Source organism: Pseudophryne corroboree, chromosome 6 (assembly GCF_028390025.1).
Source record: "Pseudophryne corroboree isolate aPseCor3 chromosome 6, aPseCor3.hap2, whole genome shotgun sequence".
NCBI lineage: Eukaryota > Metazoa > Chordata > Amphibia > Anura > Myobatrachidae > Pseudophryne > Pseudophryne corroboree.
This window is the reverse complement of record NC_086449.1, coordinates 457,223,362-457,243,529: the sequence shown is the minus strand read 5'-3', so window position 1 is coordinate 457,243,529 and position 20,168 is coordinate 457,223,362. Positions and strand designations below refer to the sequence as shown.

At 45.5% G+C, this 20,168-nt stretch overlaps 1 protein-coding gene across 6 annotated transcripts in view; it reads left to right on the top strand.

Annotated features, from left to right (window-relative positions):
* The first annotated feature begins 555 nt into the window (after window positions 1-555).
* HDAC10 (histone deacetylase 10) overlaps window positions 556-20,168 on the top strand; it is a 167,293-nt gene continuing 147,680 nt past the window's right edge. For 3 of the 6 annotated variants that reach the window (XR_010179420.1, XR_010179417.1, XM_063927153.1), the window contains exons 1-8: window positions 568-607; window positions 804-946; window positions 2,688-2,779; window positions 7,635-7,769; window positions 7,952-8,048; window positions 10,925-11,022; window positions 11,890-11,994; window positions 12,749-12,817. Coding sequence is in view for 1 of the 6 variants with exons in the window: in XM_063927153.1 (XP_063783223.1) it covers window positions 2,715-2,779; window positions 7,635-7,769; window positions 7,952-8,048; window positions 10,925-11,022; window positions 11,890-11,994; window positions 12,749-12,817 (569 nt within the window). In the remaining 5 variants the exon portion in view is untranslated. Of the gene's footprint in view, window positions 608-803; window positions 947-1,052; window positions 1,252-2,687; window positions 2,780-7,634; window positions 7,770-7,951; window positions 8,049-10,924; window positions 11,023-11,889; window positions 11,995-12,748; window positions 12,818-20,168 lie in introns of all 6 variants that reach the window. The other 3 variants (XR_010179419.1, XR_010179418.1, XR_010179421.1) reach the window with 3 other exon arrangements.

Genomic DNA, 20,168 nt, shown 5'->3' with positions numbered 1-20,168 from the left:
CAATGGCATGATTCAGCACGAATTGTGTCATCTGCACCACCACTGCGCAGGATATGTGTGCTGCTCCTGGGGGGTGCAGGAACTTGACTGCTGGCCAGGAGACTTCCTAACTTTTCAGGGTGGCCAGGAGCGCGCCCAATTTTTGGGAGCCTCCCGGCCATTCTGGGAGAGTAAGCAAGTATGGGCATACCTCCCAACATGGCCTATTCCAGGAGGGACAAATTGCTCTGTTCCTGGACTTCCCTCTTAATTTAGGATTGCGTTATCGGTGTTGAACTACTTAACTGATAAAATAGGTGTTTACCACAGACATACCTCCCAACATGACCCTCTCCAGGAGGGACACAGTGCTCTGCTCCTGGACTTTTCTCTTAATGTATGATTGCCATCACCTGTGCTGAAACACCTTTCTTATCCATTAACCTGTTCAATACAGGTGACGGCAATCATAAATTAAGAGAAAAGTCCAGGAGCAGAGCATTCTGTCCCTCCCGGAGAGGGTCATGTTGGGAGGTATGCACAGGTGAGGGCAATATAAAAATTAAAAGGCAAGTCCAGGAACAGAGCATTTTCTCCCTCCTGGAATTGGCCTGGTTGGGTCAGGTAGGTATGTATAGGTTGCCTCTTAATCTAAATACAATTAATATACAGGCAAAATTTCAATAAATTGGTATATATCACATACACATATGCAATTTTATAATTGTATATGTATATATCTTATAAACAGTACAGTAATCTAATTTTGTAAATGCTCAACTAGAAGCCATTTTGTTTGTGAAAAACTAATCTTGGTCTTCTAGAAAATGGCCCCGATTTCAGACTCCGACAAGCAGACTACTGCAGACTCTTGTTTAACGGTAATCTGTAAAACGAAATGAACCAAAGAAGAACGAGACAACTACCAAGGGCTTGAACTGGACGGTGTACCCTGTACAGTAAGGAGGTACACTGCTTACTTCGCTTCTCAGACATTGCAGTCACGTTAATTAATAACGCACTACTTCCCGCACTCTCGTTCGCTATGAATAACGTTGCAGTGCTGTGTGCAGCGCTTTGTGTATTGCAGACAGGACTACATTCACGCATGGCTCTCAGCAGCGGCTGGCTGCACTGTGTACACGGGCTGATGTACCTCTTTCCCCTAAGAGCCGCGGATCCCGACTCCCACAGTGCAGCACTACTATAGGAATAAGGATCACTTACTGCATCAAATCCGCGCTGGACAAGTTGCATTGCAACTAAATAGAAGTACAGAATATAAATAGAAGTGTAGAACACTAAAATAGTTATATATGTTAACACTAGACAGTACTATAACTATGTCAATGGTTTACTTTGAGCTTGTTAGTCTCTGGTGCAATGTATGTATAAAAATGACGTTGCAGTAAGAATAGTATATACTAACTGTAACTGGCAGGGACTAGTAGCAATAATAACCACTTTCTCTGAGTTACAACATCCTGGGGGTTCGGAGGAATTTAAACATTTTTTGATAGACTCCTGAAAACTGACCGTGAGCATAAGGGGTTATTCTGAGTTGTTCACTTGTTGCCGATTTTCACTATGCTGCGATTTGTTGCTAATTGCGCATGCGCAAGGCACGCAGGGCGCATGCGCTTATTTAACACAAAACTTAGCAGTTTTGCTGTGGCTTCAGCGACGCTTTTCAGTCGCACTGCTGTTCGGTAAATGATTGACAGGAAAGGGGCGTTTCTGGGTGGTAACTCAGCGTTTTCCCGGCGTTTGCAAAAAAACGCAGGCGTGTCAGGGAAAAACGCGGGAGTGTCTGGAGAAATGGGGGAGTGGCTGGCCAAACGCAGGGCGTGTTTGTGACGTTAAACCAGGAAGTAAACGAACTGAGCTGATCGCAATCTGAGAGTAGGTCCGGAGCTACTCAGAAACTGCAAAGAATTATTTAGTAGCAATTCTGCTAATCTTTCGTTAGCAATTCTGCTAAGCTAAGATACACTCCCAGAGGGCGGCGGCCTAGTGTGTGCAATGCTGCTAAAAGCAGCTAGCGAGCGAACAACTCTGAATGACCCCCATAGTGTCAGCCTCTGGAAGCTGTGGGAGAAGGATCGGAAGAAACCTCTCTGACTAATATGCCTCCATAGCCATAAAGCGAGTTGAAGATGGCGTAAACTAACGGCAAAGCTTTTCAGAGTTTGGTACTTGGCATACCTCCTAACATGACCCACTCCAGTAGGGACAGAATGCTCTGCTCCTGGACGTCCCTCTTAATGTATGATTGCCATCACCTGTGCTGAAACACATTTCTTACCCATTAACCTGTTCAAAACAGGTGCAGGCAATCATACATTAAGAGAAAAGTCCAGGAGCAGAGCATTCTGTCCCTCCTGGAGAGGGTCATGTTGGGAGGTATGACATAGGGGTCAGACTGCTGTCCCCATTGACATTAATGGGCAGTGCGGTCTGCAGCGTTAAGTTATCCTTTTGCTCATTAGGCTATTGTTACATAGCCAAGATATATAAAATTGTGCAGAAGAATAACTTTATGAAAAACAGGCTTCCCCAAATAGGCTCCATTTAATCTCTGTGATAGTAACATAACATAATGTAACTAGCATATCTTATGGGTAATTGTAAAAGAGTAATAAAAGTTGTATAGAGTAACTTGTGTAGCACATGTGTGATCAGTCACGTTGACGCAGTTATATTTTCAGATAACCATCTTTGGTGTATTTCCAACAATGGTATCCAGCACAGCACTGGTGTATGATGAGGAGATGATGAGTTATAAGCTGCTCTGGGAAGAGTAAGTAACATAATGATAAAGTAGTTCTTTTCAGTTACATGTTCTGTAAATACCACAGCACCTTAAGGCTCTAATCAGTTAACTATGGTGGTCATTCCGAGTTGATCGCTCGCTGCCGTTTTCGCAGCACAGCGATCAGGTGAAAAATCGGCAATTATGCACATGCTCATGGTACGCAGCGCGCATGCGCTAAATACTTTCACACAAAACTTTGTAGTTTAACAGAGGCTCGAGCGACGTTTTTCAGTCGCTCGAGTGTTCGTTGTTTGATTGACAGGAAGTGGGTGTTTCTGGGCGGCAACTCAGCATTTTCAGGGAGTGTGCTAAAAAACGCAGGCGTGCCAGGTAAAAACGCAGAAGTGGCTGGAGAAACGGGGGAGTGACTGGGCGAACGCAGGGCGTGTTTGTGACGTCAAACCAGGAACTAAACTGACTGCAGTGATCGCAAGATAGCAGTAGGTCTGGAGCTACTCAGAAACGGCATGACATTTTTTAGTAGCAATTCTGCTAATCTTTCGTTCGCACTTCTGCTAAGCTCAGATACACTCCTAGAGGGCGGCGGCCCAGCGTGTGCAATGCTGCTAAAAGCAGCTAGCGAGCGATCAACTCGGAATGAGGGCCTATATTTGTAATACAGGTACACCACCGATTTTCCGGCATCCTCGGTTCCAGTGCCGTGCCGGATTATCGATTTTGCCGGATTAACGGTGGAAACTAATTTTGCACCTTCAGAACATTTCTAAAGCAATAAATAGTCAAATATATGCTACAGTATAATATTAATGAATGAATAAACACAGTAGTGTATGCAAAACTGTTTATAAGCAAAACAGGTATCAGGTTCGTTTTGAACAACCATTAACAGTAAGTGAAACAGTAACTACAAGGAAAGTACTAAACCTCATGCAAAATGACACTAACTCTTACCCTCCCACAGCCCAACTCCCACTACAACCTACCCTATACCTTCCACAGCCCAACTCTAAACCTTCCACAGCCCAACAACCTACCCTATACCTTCCACAGCCCAACTCTAAACCTTCCACAGCCAACTCTAAACCTTCCACAGCCCAACTCCTATTACAACCTACCCTATAACTTCCACAGCCCAACAACCTACCCTATACCTTCCACAGCCCAACTCTAAACCTTCCACAGCCCAACTCTAAACCTTCCACAGCCCAACTCCTATTACAACCTACCCTATAACTTCCACAGCCCAACAACCTACCCTATACCTTCCACAGCCCAACTCTAAACCTTCCACAGCCCAACTCTAAACCTTCCACAGCCCAACTCCTATTACAACCTACCCTATAACTTCCACAGCCCAACAACCTACTCTAAACCTTCCACAGCCCAACTCTAAACCTTCCACAGCCCAACTCTAAACCTTCCACAGCCCAACTCTTAACCTTCCACAGCCCAACTCCTATTACAACCTACCCTATAACTTCCACAGCCCAACAACCTACCCTATACCTTCCACAGCCCAACTCTAAACCTTCCACAGCCCAACAACCTACCCTATACCTTCCACAGCCCAACTCTAAACCTTCCACAGCCCAACTCCTATTACAACCTACCCTATAACTTCCACAGCCCAACAACCTACCCTATACCTTCCACAGCCCAACTCTAAACCTTCCACAGCCCAACTCTAAACCTTCCACAGCCCAACTCTAAACCTTCCACAGCCCAACTCTAAACCTTTAACAGCCCAACTCCTATTACAACCTACCCTATAACTTCCACAGCCCAACAACCTACCCTATACCTTCCACAGCCCAACTCTAAACCTTCCACAGCCCAACAACCTACCCTATACCTTCCACAGCCCAACTCTAAACCTTCCACAGCCCAACAACCTACCCTATACCTTCCACAGCCCAACTCTAAACCTTCCACAGCCCAACAACCTACCCTATACCTTCCACAGCCCAACTCTAAACCTTCCACAGCCCAACTCTAAATCTTCCACAGCCCAACTCCTATTACAACCTACCCTATAACTTCCACAGCCCAACAACCTACCCTATACCTTCCACAGCCCAACTCTAAACCTTCCACAGTCCAACTCCCACTAAAACCTAATTATCAGCGTGGTCTTGAAGAAGTATTTCAGGTGGGACAGTTGCATATGGGATGTCTGGGGAACAGGGACCTGATCTAGAACTTGGAGGAATTGGAGATGCTAGAGAACAGGTACTGCTCTTAGGCACATTCTTGCATAGCTTCTTAAACATGACATCAAGGCGAGGTTGTTTCATAAGTTTTGACCTTTCCCTGTACAGTTTTTCTTTCATCAAGTGAAAATGCATTAGCTCTTGTTCTGTCACAAAGTTACGTTGTTCTAGTCCTTTGATTAGCTCACTTATCATCTCAATCAGCTTGTCAATACCAGTGGGGATTTCAATAACATTTTCGTCTTCACTGTCACCATCGTCACTTTCAGTGATTTTTGCAGGATTCAAAACCATATCTATAATTTCAGAGTCAGTACAGTGACGCACAACAGGTGTTTCAACGTCAACCTCCATCCACTCTGCCAGATTTTCTTCATTCAGCCTACTTGATAGGTTGTTGGCAGCAGTTGCAGTACAAGTTTTTGCATATTCAATTAACTCAAGAACACATTCATCATCATTTGCTACGCGAAATCCTGTGAAGGCAATACTGGGATCTTCATCAGGTGCATTTTCAAACACCATGGCAGGCCACAACTTATGCCAACCATTCTTTAGTGTTATCGAATTTACATTCTCCCAGGCACTAGCAACAAACCAAAGTACATCTTTCATGTTAAAGTCTTTGATAAACGACTCAATAGGCTTGCCTGAATTCACCACATCTAGCATGCGTTTCATGAAAAGTGTACGATACTTGGCCTTCATAGAGCACAATATTCCTTGATCTTGTGGTTGGATAAGAGATGTACAGTTTGGTGGTAAGTATGCTGTAAACACGTTATTCTTGCGCAGCAGTTCAGCTCTAGGGTGAGCTGAACAGTTGTCCAGAATAAGAAGGATTTTGCAGTCCTCTGGTAGGCCTACAGATGTGCAGTGTGCTCTGGCTTCTGCCACAAAATACTTTTCAAACCACTCTAGCATTAACTCGGTGGTAATCCATCCATTTTTATTTGCACGATAAATGACAGGATACACTTTAACACCTTTTAAAGCCCTAGGGCATTTACTTTTTCCGATCACTAGTGGCTTGCATCAGTGAGTTCTGGCAGCATTGGAGCAACCTAGGACAGTAACTCTGTCCTTAGATTGTTTAAACCCTGTGGGGGCTTCTTCATCCTCCATTGATAAAGTTTTCCTAGGGGTACATCGCCAATACAGTGCAGTTTCATCGGCATTATAAACTTGCTGGGGGGAGAGGTTTTCATCAGCCACAAGCTTTGCAAACTCATCCACATAGTCATCAGCTGCTTCATGGTTTGCAGACCGTTTTTCACCACACACTTTGCGCATCGAAATTCCATGACGTGACTTAAACCTATGCAGCCATCCTTCACTGTAATCACACTCATAGTCAAGTTTTAGTGCTTTATGATACAACTTAGCTTGTTCCTGTACCATGATGCCTGACAAGTCTACACCATCACTCCGACGTTGTCGAAACCATTCCAACAACACTCGATCAAGCTCAGTGCTTTTACCAGATTTCATAGTTTTCCTAATGCTCATTTGCTTCTTAGATTGACTTTCTGCAAAGAACTGTAATATTTTCTCCCTGTGTTTTTTTATGTCATACACTGTTGAGGAACCGAGACCGTATGTATCACACAGCTTCTTCACTGAAACACCGCGGTCCAGTTTTCATAATATCTCAACTTTTGCCTGCACCGATATAGACTTGTGTTTACGCTTTATACCTGTACCATCACTGTTCTTGGAAGGCATAGCAGCACTACTGTCACTTGAACTGTCTGCGGACGCCATAACAGCCCCACTGTTGCTTGCTGTGTCACCTGCAGTGCCCTCAGAAGCTGTACTCACTGACACTTGTGTGCGCTGTGTCTTCCGCCCATGTGCGGTACTTGCTGTGACATTGGACGCCATAACAGCCCCACTGATGCTTGCTGTGTCACCTGCAGTGTCCTCAGAAGCTGTACTCACTGACACTTGTGTGCGCTGTGTCTTCCGCCCATGTGCGGTACTTGCTGTGACCTTGGACGCCATAACAGCCCCACTGATGCTTGCTGTGTCACCTGCAGTGTCCTCAGAAGCTGTACTCACTGACACTTGTGTGCGCTGTGTCTTCCGCCCATGTGCGGTACTTGCTGTGACCTTGGACGCCATAACAGCCCCACTGATGCTTGCTGTGTCACCTGCAGTGTCCTCAGAAGCTGTACTCACTGACACTTGTGTGCGCTGTGTCTTCCGCCCATGTGCGGTACTTGCTGTGACCTTGGACGCCATAACAGCCCCACTGATGCTTGCTGTGTCACCTGCAGTGTCCGTGGAAGCTGTACCCACTGACACTTGCGCGTATTGCGTGTTACGCCCATGCGCAGAAAATGTTCCGGATTAAAGGATGTCTCTAACCCCCTTTAATCCGGACAAATCAAAATTGTCCGGATTAAAAGAGGTTCCGGATCATCGGTTGCCGGAAAATCGGTGGTGTACCTGTACTAACATATAGACTGGCATATCAACAAATACAAAAATAGTTTTCAAAGCATAAGTAAAATGTGTTCTTATCTGAATAACTTGCACACTGCATTGTAGTGATTTTGCAATGTGGCTGAAAAAAAGTATATATATATATATATATATATATATATAGTTTATTTGTGTTGCATATGTGACCATGGGAAAAATGTGATGTTTGTTCCTTTTTCCAGCGTAGAGTGTTCTATTGAGGTCCCAGAGAGACTGTCTTGCTCTTACAAGAGGCTGCAGCATTATGATCTTGTGAATAGATGTGTCCAGTTACCTGTCAGAGAGGCTACAGAGGAAGAGATAACATTAGTTCACAGGTTAGATTCATTTGATTTTCACTATTATGAGACACTAAAAACCCATCCCTCCCATTTGTTTTGGTACTGGCACCAAGTGGTTGGATCTAATTAGGCACAAACAGTGTTGTGGAATTGTCACTATATACACCAGGTAACGCATTAGTCATAATCTGACCTGCACCTTCCTAATCTATTCTCAGTGCTGAATACCTTGACGTAGTGAAGAGTACTCAGACCATGAATATAGAAGAATTGAAGAGAACGTCACAGAAGTATATTGCTGCCTACTTTCACCAGGTGTGACACAAAGTGCAATTTATGTATAAACAAATGTGAATATTAAGGGGTACATTTACTAAGATGGGAGTTCTATTTAAGATGGAATGTTGCCCAGATTCCAGATATTATTTTCTAGAATGTGTTAGATAAATGATAAATGAGAAGTAGAATCTGATTGGTTGCTAAGGACAACATCCCATCTTAAATAGAACTCCCATCTTAGTAAATTTACCCCTAAGAGGGGTATGCTATTACCCGTGGTAATTTACCGCATGGCAAAAATGGGCTTTTAACAAAATTTTTGCCTGATGGTCACTATCATTTTTACCGAACGATAAAGTACCCTATTGCGCAAAAAGCCACAGACCAATGTGTTTCCGCAGCAGTGGTCGTGGCTTTGAAGAATACTTATTAGGAATTTGGTTTCACCTGCCTTGGGCAGGCGGAATAAATCCCCAAATAAATGCTGGCAGTCGTGGTTAAAAGGATAGCCCTGGGCAAGCCAGTTAGCCGTGGTAAATTACCGCAGCTAATTGGATACTGCCCTAAAGGTACACACGCTATGATTTTATTGTGCAGTCTAATTCACTTACAATTCTGTTGACTAATTTATCATAACTATGATCTAATTCAGATTTTGAGCTTGTACGGAAAAGAGATTGCTTAGTGATGACCACCGATGACAGAGATTTGACTGTAAAACCTTTTTTTCCACATGTATTAGAGGTCCGATGTCTGGGAACATGAATGATTGGGAGATCCCAACCCCAAAGCTTGTTCTCCTGTTGTGATTAGAGAATGATGAATTCCACTTATGATGACACCTCTTTTTAAGAGTTTCAACAGAAGTGGAATTCCTAATTCTCTCCCGGTGGTTCTCAAAATGCCACGAGCTGTTTAGTTGGTATCGGCAACTTCTTCACTTAATCTCTCTCCAAGATTTGATAAATCTCCAAACTAGTGCAGAATCACTCCTCTATCTCTTTAATTACTATTAGATCCAGTTTGCACTGACTATTTGTACTAACTGTAAGGAAGACATACTAAAGTCTCCAATGAATATCGTAACTACAGTGGCCTCATAACTGCCTCAGATTTTGTGTACTATAACTATATTCAGAAGTAGCTGGATACCTGCATTAAACATGAAGAATAAGACACTGTTAATCATTTTATAGGTGGTGTAATGCCTGCTGTTGTATGGTAGCCATTCGGTGGCAGACTCTGGGTTTGATAATTACTTTGTAATTACTAACACAAAGCACTTCTATTGAGCCATGACAACAGTATTGATTTCCACCACCGTCATATTATGAAAACCTTCATACTTAAGTTCTTAATAAAGATTAATAATAAATGGCACAATAAGAAATTGTTCTGCAGTCACATAAGCATAGTTTGGCACAGACATTCGCACACATACATTTCTTTTGTCGATTATTGTTGTATCAGAGCTGATGGGTATGAACTGGATGACAATCAGTGAATATGATGTCAAGTCACCACATCATCCAATCTATAGTGCTCCTATGCTGCTGCCACTGGTCTTAGCATTGGTGCAGTAGAAGAGGGGAGAGTGTATTTGTATAACATGGTGACCAGCTCATATTGGGGGTCATTCCGAGTTGATCGCTCGCTGCCGTTTTTTGCAGCGCAGCGAACAGGATACTACTGTGCATGCGTATGCACCGCAAAGCGCAGGCGCGTCGTACAGGCACAAAGCGAATTGTTGGTGGGCGATGGATTTAACGAAGAATCCATTCGCCCAGCCGATCGCAAGGAGATTGACAGGAAGAGGGCGTTTGTGGGTGTCAACTGACCGTTTTCAGGGAGAGTTTGGAAAAACGCAGGCGTGTCCAAGCGTTTGCAGGGCGGGTGACTGACGTCAATTCCGGGACCAAAAAGACTGAAGTGATCGCAAGGGCTGAGTAAGTCTAGAGCTACTCAGAAACTGCAGAAAACTTTTTCGAACTGCTCGGCTGCACAGGCGATCACACACTTGCAAAGTGAAAATACACTCCCGCATGGGTGGCGATTATGCGTTTGCACGGCTGCTAAAAGTAGCTAGCGAGCGATCAACTCGGAATGAGGGCCCTTGTTATGTAACTGCATGGCAGCTGTATAATATATTATCTTCTGCATGGTCTGGCATAAGAATTTACCAAAGATAGAGGTAAGTTTACAACTAGGCTACAATTTTTTCCTCAGAATAGAATATTGAATTCACACATTGGGCCTAATTCAGACCTGATCGCAGCAGCAAAATTGTTCTCTAATGGGCAAAACCATGTGCACTGCAGGTGGGGCAGATATAACATGTGCAGAGAAATTTTAATTTGGGTGGGTTATTTTGTTTCTGTGCAGGGTAAATACTGGCTGCTTTTATTTTTACATTGCAATTTAGATTTCAGTTTGAACACACCCCACCCAAATCTAACTCTCTGCACATGTTATATCTGCTCCACCTGCAGTGCACATGGTTTTGCCCATTAGAGAACAATTTTGCTGCTGCGATCAGGTTTGAATTAGGCCCAATGGGGCAGATGTATTAACCTAGAGAAGGCATAAGGAAGTGATAAACCAGTGATAAGTACAAGGTGATAAAGGCACCAGCCAATCAGCTCCAATATGTAAATGATCAGTTAGGTGCTGGTTGGCTGGTGCCTTTATCACCTTGCACTTATCACTGCTTTATCACTTCCTTATGCCTTCTCCAAGTTAATACATCTGCCCCATTGTTTGTTGTTTCCATCATTTTGTCAGTCCTCTGTAAGGTTATAGAGATAAATTGCATAGGCATGATTTGTTGGGCACATACAATTGGTCCTCATGCAATTTCTGTGTTGTAAATATGTTGTTGAAGTTTTATTTTTCAAAGGTGTATCTTTCTTTAGAACTCTTACCGTTGTGCTAAACTGGCCCTTGGTGGAACTTTGCAGCTTGTTGACGCAGTGCTGTCCGGAGAGGTACAGAATGGGATGGCTCTTGTTAGGTAATGAAAGGCTACAAATATTGTTAAACATTGGTTTTCATAGATGTAAAAGGCATATTATATAAAAACAATCATTTTAAGCCCGATACCGAGGGGAACGCAGTCGTTATTGTAATTATTTCAGCCTCCGCCTTGTGTGTGATGTAATATGCTAGCCCTAAAAAGCCCACTTTCAATGGCCATAGATGGTGTAAGTCTGCTGGTGGCTGTTAATACTCCACCATCAGCGCATCATCTCTCTAACCATCGACATTTGCACCAGCCTATTGCAGACACAGTGTCTCCTTCTCATCTCTGAGGAGTATGTAGCAAACTACAGTCAATGAGCCTGTGCCCAGACAATGGTCAGACAGACATGAATAGAGTCACTGGTGGGAAGGATGGAGACAGGATAACAGATGCACACTAGTGATAGTAATAGTGCTAGAAGGAGAGAATGAAGGAAGAGGACCCTATCGGTGAGGGGGTGAACATGGAGAGTGGGTAGGTGGACGGTCAGAGGTGCTGAGAACGTCACATAAATTACAATGGGGCAGATGTATTAACCTGGAGAAGGCATAAGGAAGTGATAAACCTGTGTTAAATGCAAGGTGATAAACACACCAGCCAATCAGCTCCAATATGTCAATTAACAGCTAGGAGCTGATTGGCTGGTGCGTTTATCACCTTGCACTTATCGCTGGTTTATCACTTCCTTATGCCATCTCCAGGTTAATACATATGCAGTGTTCCCAATTTCTTATAGTTACTTGGCATGATTGATTAATACGTTTAATTAACAAGTAACATTTTCAATCCCTTGAATTTGCTGGTTTATCCCCACAGTCACTCGCAGTATTTAATAATGTCAGTTTTTATATATTTCAGACCTCCGGGACATCACAGTCAGCGTAGCCAGAGCAATGGATTCTGTGTCTTCAATAATGTTGCAGTAGCTGCAAAATATGCCAAAAACAAGTACAAACTCCAAAGGTGAGTCAGATGAGCACCGGTCCCACAGATTGTAATACAGATTGTCAGAAATCAAGACTTGCCAACAGGGTAAAAGGCCTTTAAACATATAAGGGCATAGGTTGGGAAATCACAGGATTAATGAACCATTGTGAATATTGACATAAGTAAACATTTATACACATCGCATCCATTTATGGGATAGTTGCAAAAGAAAAAAGGTGGGGTGAGCACTAATGGTGAAGTAATTCGTAATTAAGGATTTTTTGTTTTACCTTAAATACACTTGCCAGTTTAGGAGTAGTTTAGCACATGTTAAAGTATGTACAGTTCACCTCCTGAATTGATTATGTTTTGAAAGTGTCTGCCAAATGCCTTATTTCTGTTGTCTGAGAAAGAGGCTCTTTCTGACTTTGGAGAGAGAACTTAATGGAAACATTGTATCTGCAGCTCAGGACAGGCTCCATTGTTAGTATATGCAAGGACATATTTTATCTATATTGTTTATTAAAATTTATTTTAATGTGCTACATTATTAGCATCTCTGTGTGTGAGCGGCTTCACTTTTCTAGCCTGGCATGTGCAATTAATACAGACCATAACTTCTCCATAACGTCTCAATGATATATTTGTGTTTAATTTGCAGAAAGCACTGATCTACAAGTAGTGTTCCCTTCCTCTGCTTTCCACATTATTATAGTTTGTTTTTTCTTAAATGTTGAACATTTTATTCTGATTTATTTCATCTTTTAATTTACACATTTTTATGTTCCAGAATTCTCATTGTTGATTGGGATATTCACCATGGACAAGGAATACAGTACATTTTTGAAGATGATCCAAGGTTCTTATAAAGCATTTAGCAGTCTTCATATTTTGAAACTTTTATGCAAATGTACCTCATTCAGAGGCAAGGGTGTATCTGTATCCTAGAGGCCTGACCGTTCAAGGGGCTCTGTCCTAAAGGAAGAGTGTGTTTCATAGTACAAACTTCATACAGCTTCATAGTGAATTTATTCAGGCAGTAGACTGTTTTGACAATAATGAAGGTAGGGACTGTATATATAAATCTGACTAAAGTACAGATTTATCCTCATACATTATTGCTGCAGTTGCGCCAAACATCTCTTCTTGGTATGTCAGGTCCCTTTCAACTTGACTTGAGCCAAGCATCTTTTTTGCTCGAATGGGTGTCTTAATCGCAATGAGATGCAACAAAACTGATTTGGGAGACGGCACTGAGTAACTTGATATGTGACACTTGTATATCTGTGTGTGACTGAGTCTGAATATGTATACGAGTGCTACGATACAGCGATCGTGGCTTATTCTTTCTTCATCCACTGTGGGGCATAGGGTCACTGGGTATAGCCTGGAGAGGTTGGAATATGGGCACCAAATTGTTAGAAAAATGTTACCAGCAGCTCCAGACTCTCTCTCCGGTATACCCTGCCACCGGCAAGCCAGTTTTTTGTTTGGTGCCGGCAGGAGTGGGCACCATTTTATTAGGGGAGTCGCTTTAGCTGGTCCCCCTGTTACTTTTATTTTATTTTCTCTTAACGTCCTAAGTGGATGCTGGGACTCCGTAAGGACCATGGGGAATAGCGGCTCCGCAGGAGACTGGGCACAACTAAGAAAGCTTTAGGACTAACTGGTGTGCACTGGCTCCTCCCACAATGACCCTCCTCCAGACCTCAGTTAGAATCTTGTGCCCGGCTGAGCTGGATGCACACTAGGGGCTCTCCTGAGCTCCTCGAGAGAAAGTATATTTTAGGTTTTTTATTTTACAGTGAGATCTGCTGGCAACAGACTCACTGCAGCGAGGGACTAAGGGGAGAAGAAGCGAACCTACCTAACTGGTGGTAGCTTGGGCTTCTTAGGCTACTGGACACCATTAGCTCCAGAGGGATCGACCGCATGGAACCGGCCATTGATGTTCGGTCCCGGAGCCGCGCCGCCGGCCCCCTTACAGAGCCAGAAGCAAGAAGTGATCCGGAAAATCGGCGGCAGAAGACTCCTGTCTTCAACAAGGTAGCGCACAGCACAGCAGCTGTGCGCCATTGCTCCTCATGCACACCTCACACTGCGGTCACTGATGGGTGCAGGGCGCTGGGGGGGGGAGGGTGCCCTGAGCAGCAATATAAACACCTTGCCTGGCAAAATCATCACAATATATAGCCCCAGAGGCTATATATGTGATAAATACCCCTGCCAGAATCCATAAAAAAGCGGGAGAAAAGTCAGCCGAAAAAGGGGCGGAGCTATCTCCCTCAGCACACTGGCACCATTTCTCCCTCACAGCTCCGCTGGAAGGAAGCTCCCTGGCTCTCCCCTGCAGTCTACACTACAGAAGGGTAAAAAAGAGAGGGGGGGCACTAAATTTAGGCGCAATATACATATATAGCAGCTATAAGGGGATATAATGTAGTTAATCCCTGTATTATATAGCGCTCTGGTGTGTGCTGGCATACTCTCTCTCTGTCTCCCCAAAGGGCTTTGTGGGGTCCTGTCTCCTGTCGGAGCATTCCCTGTGTGTGTGCGGTGTGTCGGTACGGCTGTGTTGACATGTTTGATGAGGAGGCTTATGTGGAGGCGGAGCAGATGCCTATAAATGTGTTGTCACCCCCTGCGGGGCAGACACCTGAGTGGATGGACTTGTGGAAGGAATTACGTGAAAGTGTCGACTCCTTACATAAAAAATTTGATGACATGCCAAATGCGGGACAGCCAGCTTCTCGGCTCGTGCCTGCCCAGACGTCTCAAAGGCCATCAGGGGCTCTAAAACGCCCGCTACCTCAGATGGCAGACACAGATGTCGACACGGATACTGATACCAGTGTCGACGACGAAGAGACTAATGTAATGTCCAATAGGGCCACTCGTTACATGATGGAGGCAATGAAAAATGTTTTCTCTAACTTCCTAAGTGGATGCTGGGGACTCCGTCAGGACCATGGGGAATAGCGGCTCCGCAGGAGACAGGGCACAAAAAGTAAGCTTTTAGGATCACATGGTGTGTACTGGCTCCTCCCCCTATGACCCTCCTCCAAGCCTTAGTTAGGTTTTTGTGCCCGTCCGAGCAGGGTGCAATCTAGGTGGCTCTCCTAAAGAGCTGCTTAGAAAAAGTTTTTTAGGTTTTTTATTTTCAGTAAGTCCTGCTGGCAACAGGCTCACTGCATCGAGGGACTTAGGGGAGAGAATTTCAACTCACCTGCGTGCAGGATGGATTGGATTCTTAGGCTACTGGACACCATTAGCTCCAGAGGGAGTCGGAACACAGGTCTCACCCTGGGGTTCGTCCCGGAGCCGCGCCGCCGACCCCCCTTACAGATGCTGAAGATTGAAGGTCCGGAAACAGGCGGCAGAAGGCTCTTCAGTCTTCATGAAGGTAGCGCACAGCACTGCAGCTGTGCGCCATTGTTGTCACACACTTCACACCAGACGGTCACGGAGGGTGCAGGGCGCTGCTGGGGGCGCCCTGGGCAGCAATATATAATACCTTTTATGGCAAAAGAATACATCACATATAGCCATTAAGGCTATATGTATGTATTTAACCCATGCCAAATGTCTAAAACTCCGGGAGAAAAGCCCGCCGGAATAGGGGGCGGGGCTTATTCTCCTCAGCACACAGCGCCATTTTCCTGCTCAGCTCCGCTGTGAGGAAGGCTCCCAGGACTCTCCCCTGCACTGCACTACAGAAACAGGGTAAAACAGAGAGGGGGGGCATATTTTGGCGATATTTTTATATATTTAAGCGGCTATAAGGAACAACACTTATATAGGGTTGTTCCCATATATATTATAGCGCTTGGGTGTGTGCTGGCAAACTCTCCCTCTGTCTCCCCAAAGGGCTAGTGGGGTCCTGTCTTCGATAAGAGCATTCCCTGTGTGTCTGCTGTGTGTCGGTACGTGTGTGTCGACATGTATGAGGACGATGTTGGCGTGGAGGCAGAGCAATTGCCGATAATGGTGATGTCACCCCCCAGGGAGTCGACACCGGAATGGATGGCTTTGTTTATGGAATTACGTGATAATGTCAGCACATTACAAAAATCAGTTGACGACATGAGACGGCCGGCAAACCAGTTAGTACCTGCCCAGGCGTCTCAGACACCGTCAGGGGCTGTAAAGCGCCCTTTACCTCAGTCGGTCGACACAGACACAGACACTGAATCTAGTGTCGACGGTGATGAAACAAACGTATTTTCAAGTAGGGCCACACGTTATATGATCACGGCAATGAAGGAGGCTTTGCATATCTCTGATACTACAAGTACCACAAAAAGGGGTATTATGTGGGGGGTGAAAAAACTACCTGTAGTTTTTCCTGAATCAGAGGAATTAAATGATGTATGTGATGAAGCGTGGGTTAACCCAGATAGAAAAATGCTAATTTCAAAAAAGTTATTAGCATTATACCCTTTCCCGCCAGAGGTTAGGGCGCGCTGGGAAACACCCCCTAGGGTGGATAAGGCGCTCACACGCTTATCGAAACAAGTGGCGTTACCGTCTCCTGATACGGCCGCCCTCAAGGATCCAGCTGATAGGAGGCTGGAAACTACCCTGAAAAGTATATACACTCATACTGGTGTTATACTGCGACCAGCCATCGCCTCAGCCTGGATGTGCAGTGCTGGGGTCGTCTGGTTGGATTCCCTGACTGAAAATATTGATACCCTGGATAGGGACAGTATTTTATTGACTATAGAGCAATTAAAGGATGCTTTCCTTTATATGCGAGATGCGCAGAGAGATATTTGCACTCTGGCATCGAGAGTAAATGCGATGTCCATATCTGCCAGAAGGAGTTTATGGACGCGACAGTGGTCAGGTGATGCGGATTCCAAACGACATATGGAAGTATTGCCGTATAAAGGGGAGGAATTATTTGGCGTCGGTCTATCGGATCTGGTGGCTACGGCAACTGCCGGAAAATCCACTTTTTTACCTCAGACCCCCTCCCAACAGAAAAAGACACCGTCTTTTCAGCCGCAGTCCTTTCGTTCCTATAAGAACAAGCGGACAAAAGGACAGTCATATCTGCCTCGGGGCAGAGGAAGGGGTAAGAGAGGGCAGCAAGCAGCCCCTGCCCAGGAACAGAAGCCCTCCCAGGGTTCTGCAAAGCCCTCAGCATGACGCTGGGGCCTTACAAGCGGACTCAGGAACGGTGGGGGGTCGACTCAAGAATTTCAGCGCACAGTGGGCTTGCTCACAGGTGGACCCCTGGATTCTACAGGTAGTATCTCAGGGTTACAGGTTGGAATTCGAGAAGTCTCCCCCTCGCCGGTTCCTAAAGTCTGCTTTGCCAACGTCTCCCTCGGACAGGGCGACGGTATTGGAAGCCATTCACAAGCTGTTTGCTCAGCAGGTGATAGTCAAGGTACCCCTCCTACAACAGGGAAAGGGGTATTACTCCACGCTATTTGTGGTACCGAAGCCGGACGGCTCGGTAAGACCTATTCTAAATCTCAAATCTTTGAACCTGTACATACAAAAATTCAAGTTCAAGATGGAGTCACTCAGAGCAGTGATAGCGAATCTGGAAGAAGGGGACTTTATGGTGTCCCTGGACATAAAGGACGCTTACCTGCATGTCCCAATTTGCCCTTCACATCAAGGGTACCTCAGGTTCGTGGTGCAAAACTGTCATTATCAGTTTCAGACGCTGCCGTTTGGATTGTCCACGGCACCTCGGGTCTTTACCAAGGTAATGGCCGAAATGATGATCCTTCTACGAAGAAGAGGCGTATTAATTATCCCTTACTTGGACGATCTCCTGATAAGGGCAAGATCCAGAGAACAGCTGGAAGACGGAGTAGCACTAACCCAACTAGTGCTGCAACAACACGGGTGGATTCTGAATTTTCCAAAATCTCAGTTGACCCCGACGACACGTCTGCTGTTCCTGGGAATGATTCTGGACACGGTTCAGAAAAAGGTGTTTCTTCCGGAGGAGAAAGTCAGGGAGTTATCCGAACTTGTCAGGAACCTCCTAAAACCAGGGACAGTGTCTGTGCATCAATGCACAAGAGTCCTGGGAAAGATGGTGGCTTCTTACGAAGCGATTCCATTCGGCAGATTCCACGCACGAACTTTTCAGTGGGATCTGCTGGACAAATGGTCCGGATCGCATCTGCAGATGCATCAGCGGATAACCTTATCGCCACGGACAAGGGTGTCTCTTCTGTGGTGGTTGCAGAGTGCTCATCTGTTAGAGGGCCGCAGATTCGGCATACAGGACTGGGTCCTGGTGACCACGGATGCCAGTCTGAGAGGCTGGGGAGCGGTCACACAAGGAAGAAACTTCCAGGGAGTATGGTCAAGCCTGGAGATGTCTCTTCACATAAATATACTGGAGCTAAGAGCGATTTACAATGCTCTAAGTCTGGCAAAGCCCCTGCTTCAGGGTCAGCCGGTGTTGATCCAGTCGGACAACATCACGGCAGTCGCCCACGTAAACAGGGCGGCACAAGAAGCAGGACAGCAATGGCAGAAGCTGCAAGGATTCTTCGCTGGGCGGAAGATCATGTGATAGCACTGTCAGCAGTATTCATTCCGGGAGTGGACAACTGGGAAGCAGACTTCCTCAGCAGACACGATCTACACCCGGGAGAGTGGGGACTTCATCCAGAAGTCTTCCACATGATTGTGAACCGTTGGGAAAAACCAATGGTGGATATGATGGCGTCCCGCCTCAACAAAAAACTGGACAGGTATTGCGCCAGGTCAAGAGATCCTCAGGCAATAGCTGTGGACGCTCTGGTAACACCGTGGGTGTTCCAGTCAGTGTATGTGTTCCCTCCTCTGCCTCTCATACCAAAAGTACTGAGAATTATACGGCAAAAGGGAGTAAGAACGATACTAGTGGCTCCGGATTGGCCAAGAAGAACTTGGTACCCGGAACTTCAAGAGATGCTCACGGAGGATCCGTGGCCTCTACCTCTAAGACGGGACCTGCTTCAGCAGGGACCGTGTCTATTCCAAGACTTACCGCGGCTGCGTTTGACGGCATGGCGGTTGAACGCCGAATTCTAAAGGAAAAAGGCATTCCGGAAGAGGTCATTCCTACACTGGTAAAGGCCAGGAAGGAGGTGACTGCACAACATTATCACCGCATTTGGAGGAAATATGTTGCGTGGTGTGAGGCCAGGAAGGCCCCCACGGAGGAATTTCAACTGGGTCGATTCCTACATTTCCTGCAAACAGGATTGTCTATGGGCCTCAAATTGGGGTCCATTAAGGTTCAAATTTCGGCCCTGTCGATTTTCTTCCAGAAAGAATTGGCTTCAGTTCCTGAAGTCCAGACTTTTGTAAAAGGAGTACTACATATACAGCCCCCGGTTGTGCCCCCAGTGGCACCGTGGGATCTTAATGTAGTCTTGGATTTTCTAAAATCCCATTGGTTTGAGCCGCTCAAATCGGTGGAGATGAAGTATCTTACATGGAAAGTAACCATGCTACTGGCCCTGGCTTCAGCCAGGAGAGTATCAGAATTGGCGGCTTTATCATATAAGAGCCCATATCTGATTTTCCATACAGACAGGGCAGAACTGCGGACGCGTCCTCATTTTCTGCCTAAGGTGGTGTCAGCGTTTCACCTGAACCAGCCTATTGTGGTGCCTGCGGCTACTAACGAGTTGGAGGATTCCAAGTTGTTGGACGTGGTCCGGGCATTGAAAATATATATTTCAAGAACGGCTGGAGTCAGAAAGTCTGACTCACTGCTTATATTGTATGCACCCAACAAGATGGGTGCTCTTGCTTCTAAGCAGACGATTGCTCGTTGGATTTGTAGCACAATTCAACTTGCACATTCTGTGGCAGGCTTGCCACAACCTAAATCTGTCAAGGCCCATTCCACAAGGAAAGTGGGCTCATCCTGGGCGGCTGCCCGGGAGTCTCGGCATTACAACTCTGCCGAGCTGCTACTTGGTCAGGGGCAAACACGTTTGCAAAATTCTACAAATTTGATACCCTGGCTGAGGAGGACCTCGAGTTCTCTCATTCGGTGCTGCAGAGTCATCCGCACTCTCCCGCCCGTTTGGGAGCTTTGGTATAATCCCCATGGTCCTGACGGAGTCCCCAGCATCCACTTAGGACGTTAGAGAAAATAAGAATTTACTTACCGATAATTCTATTTCTCGTAGTCCGTAGTGGATGCTGGGCGCCCATCCCAAGTGCGGATTGTCTGC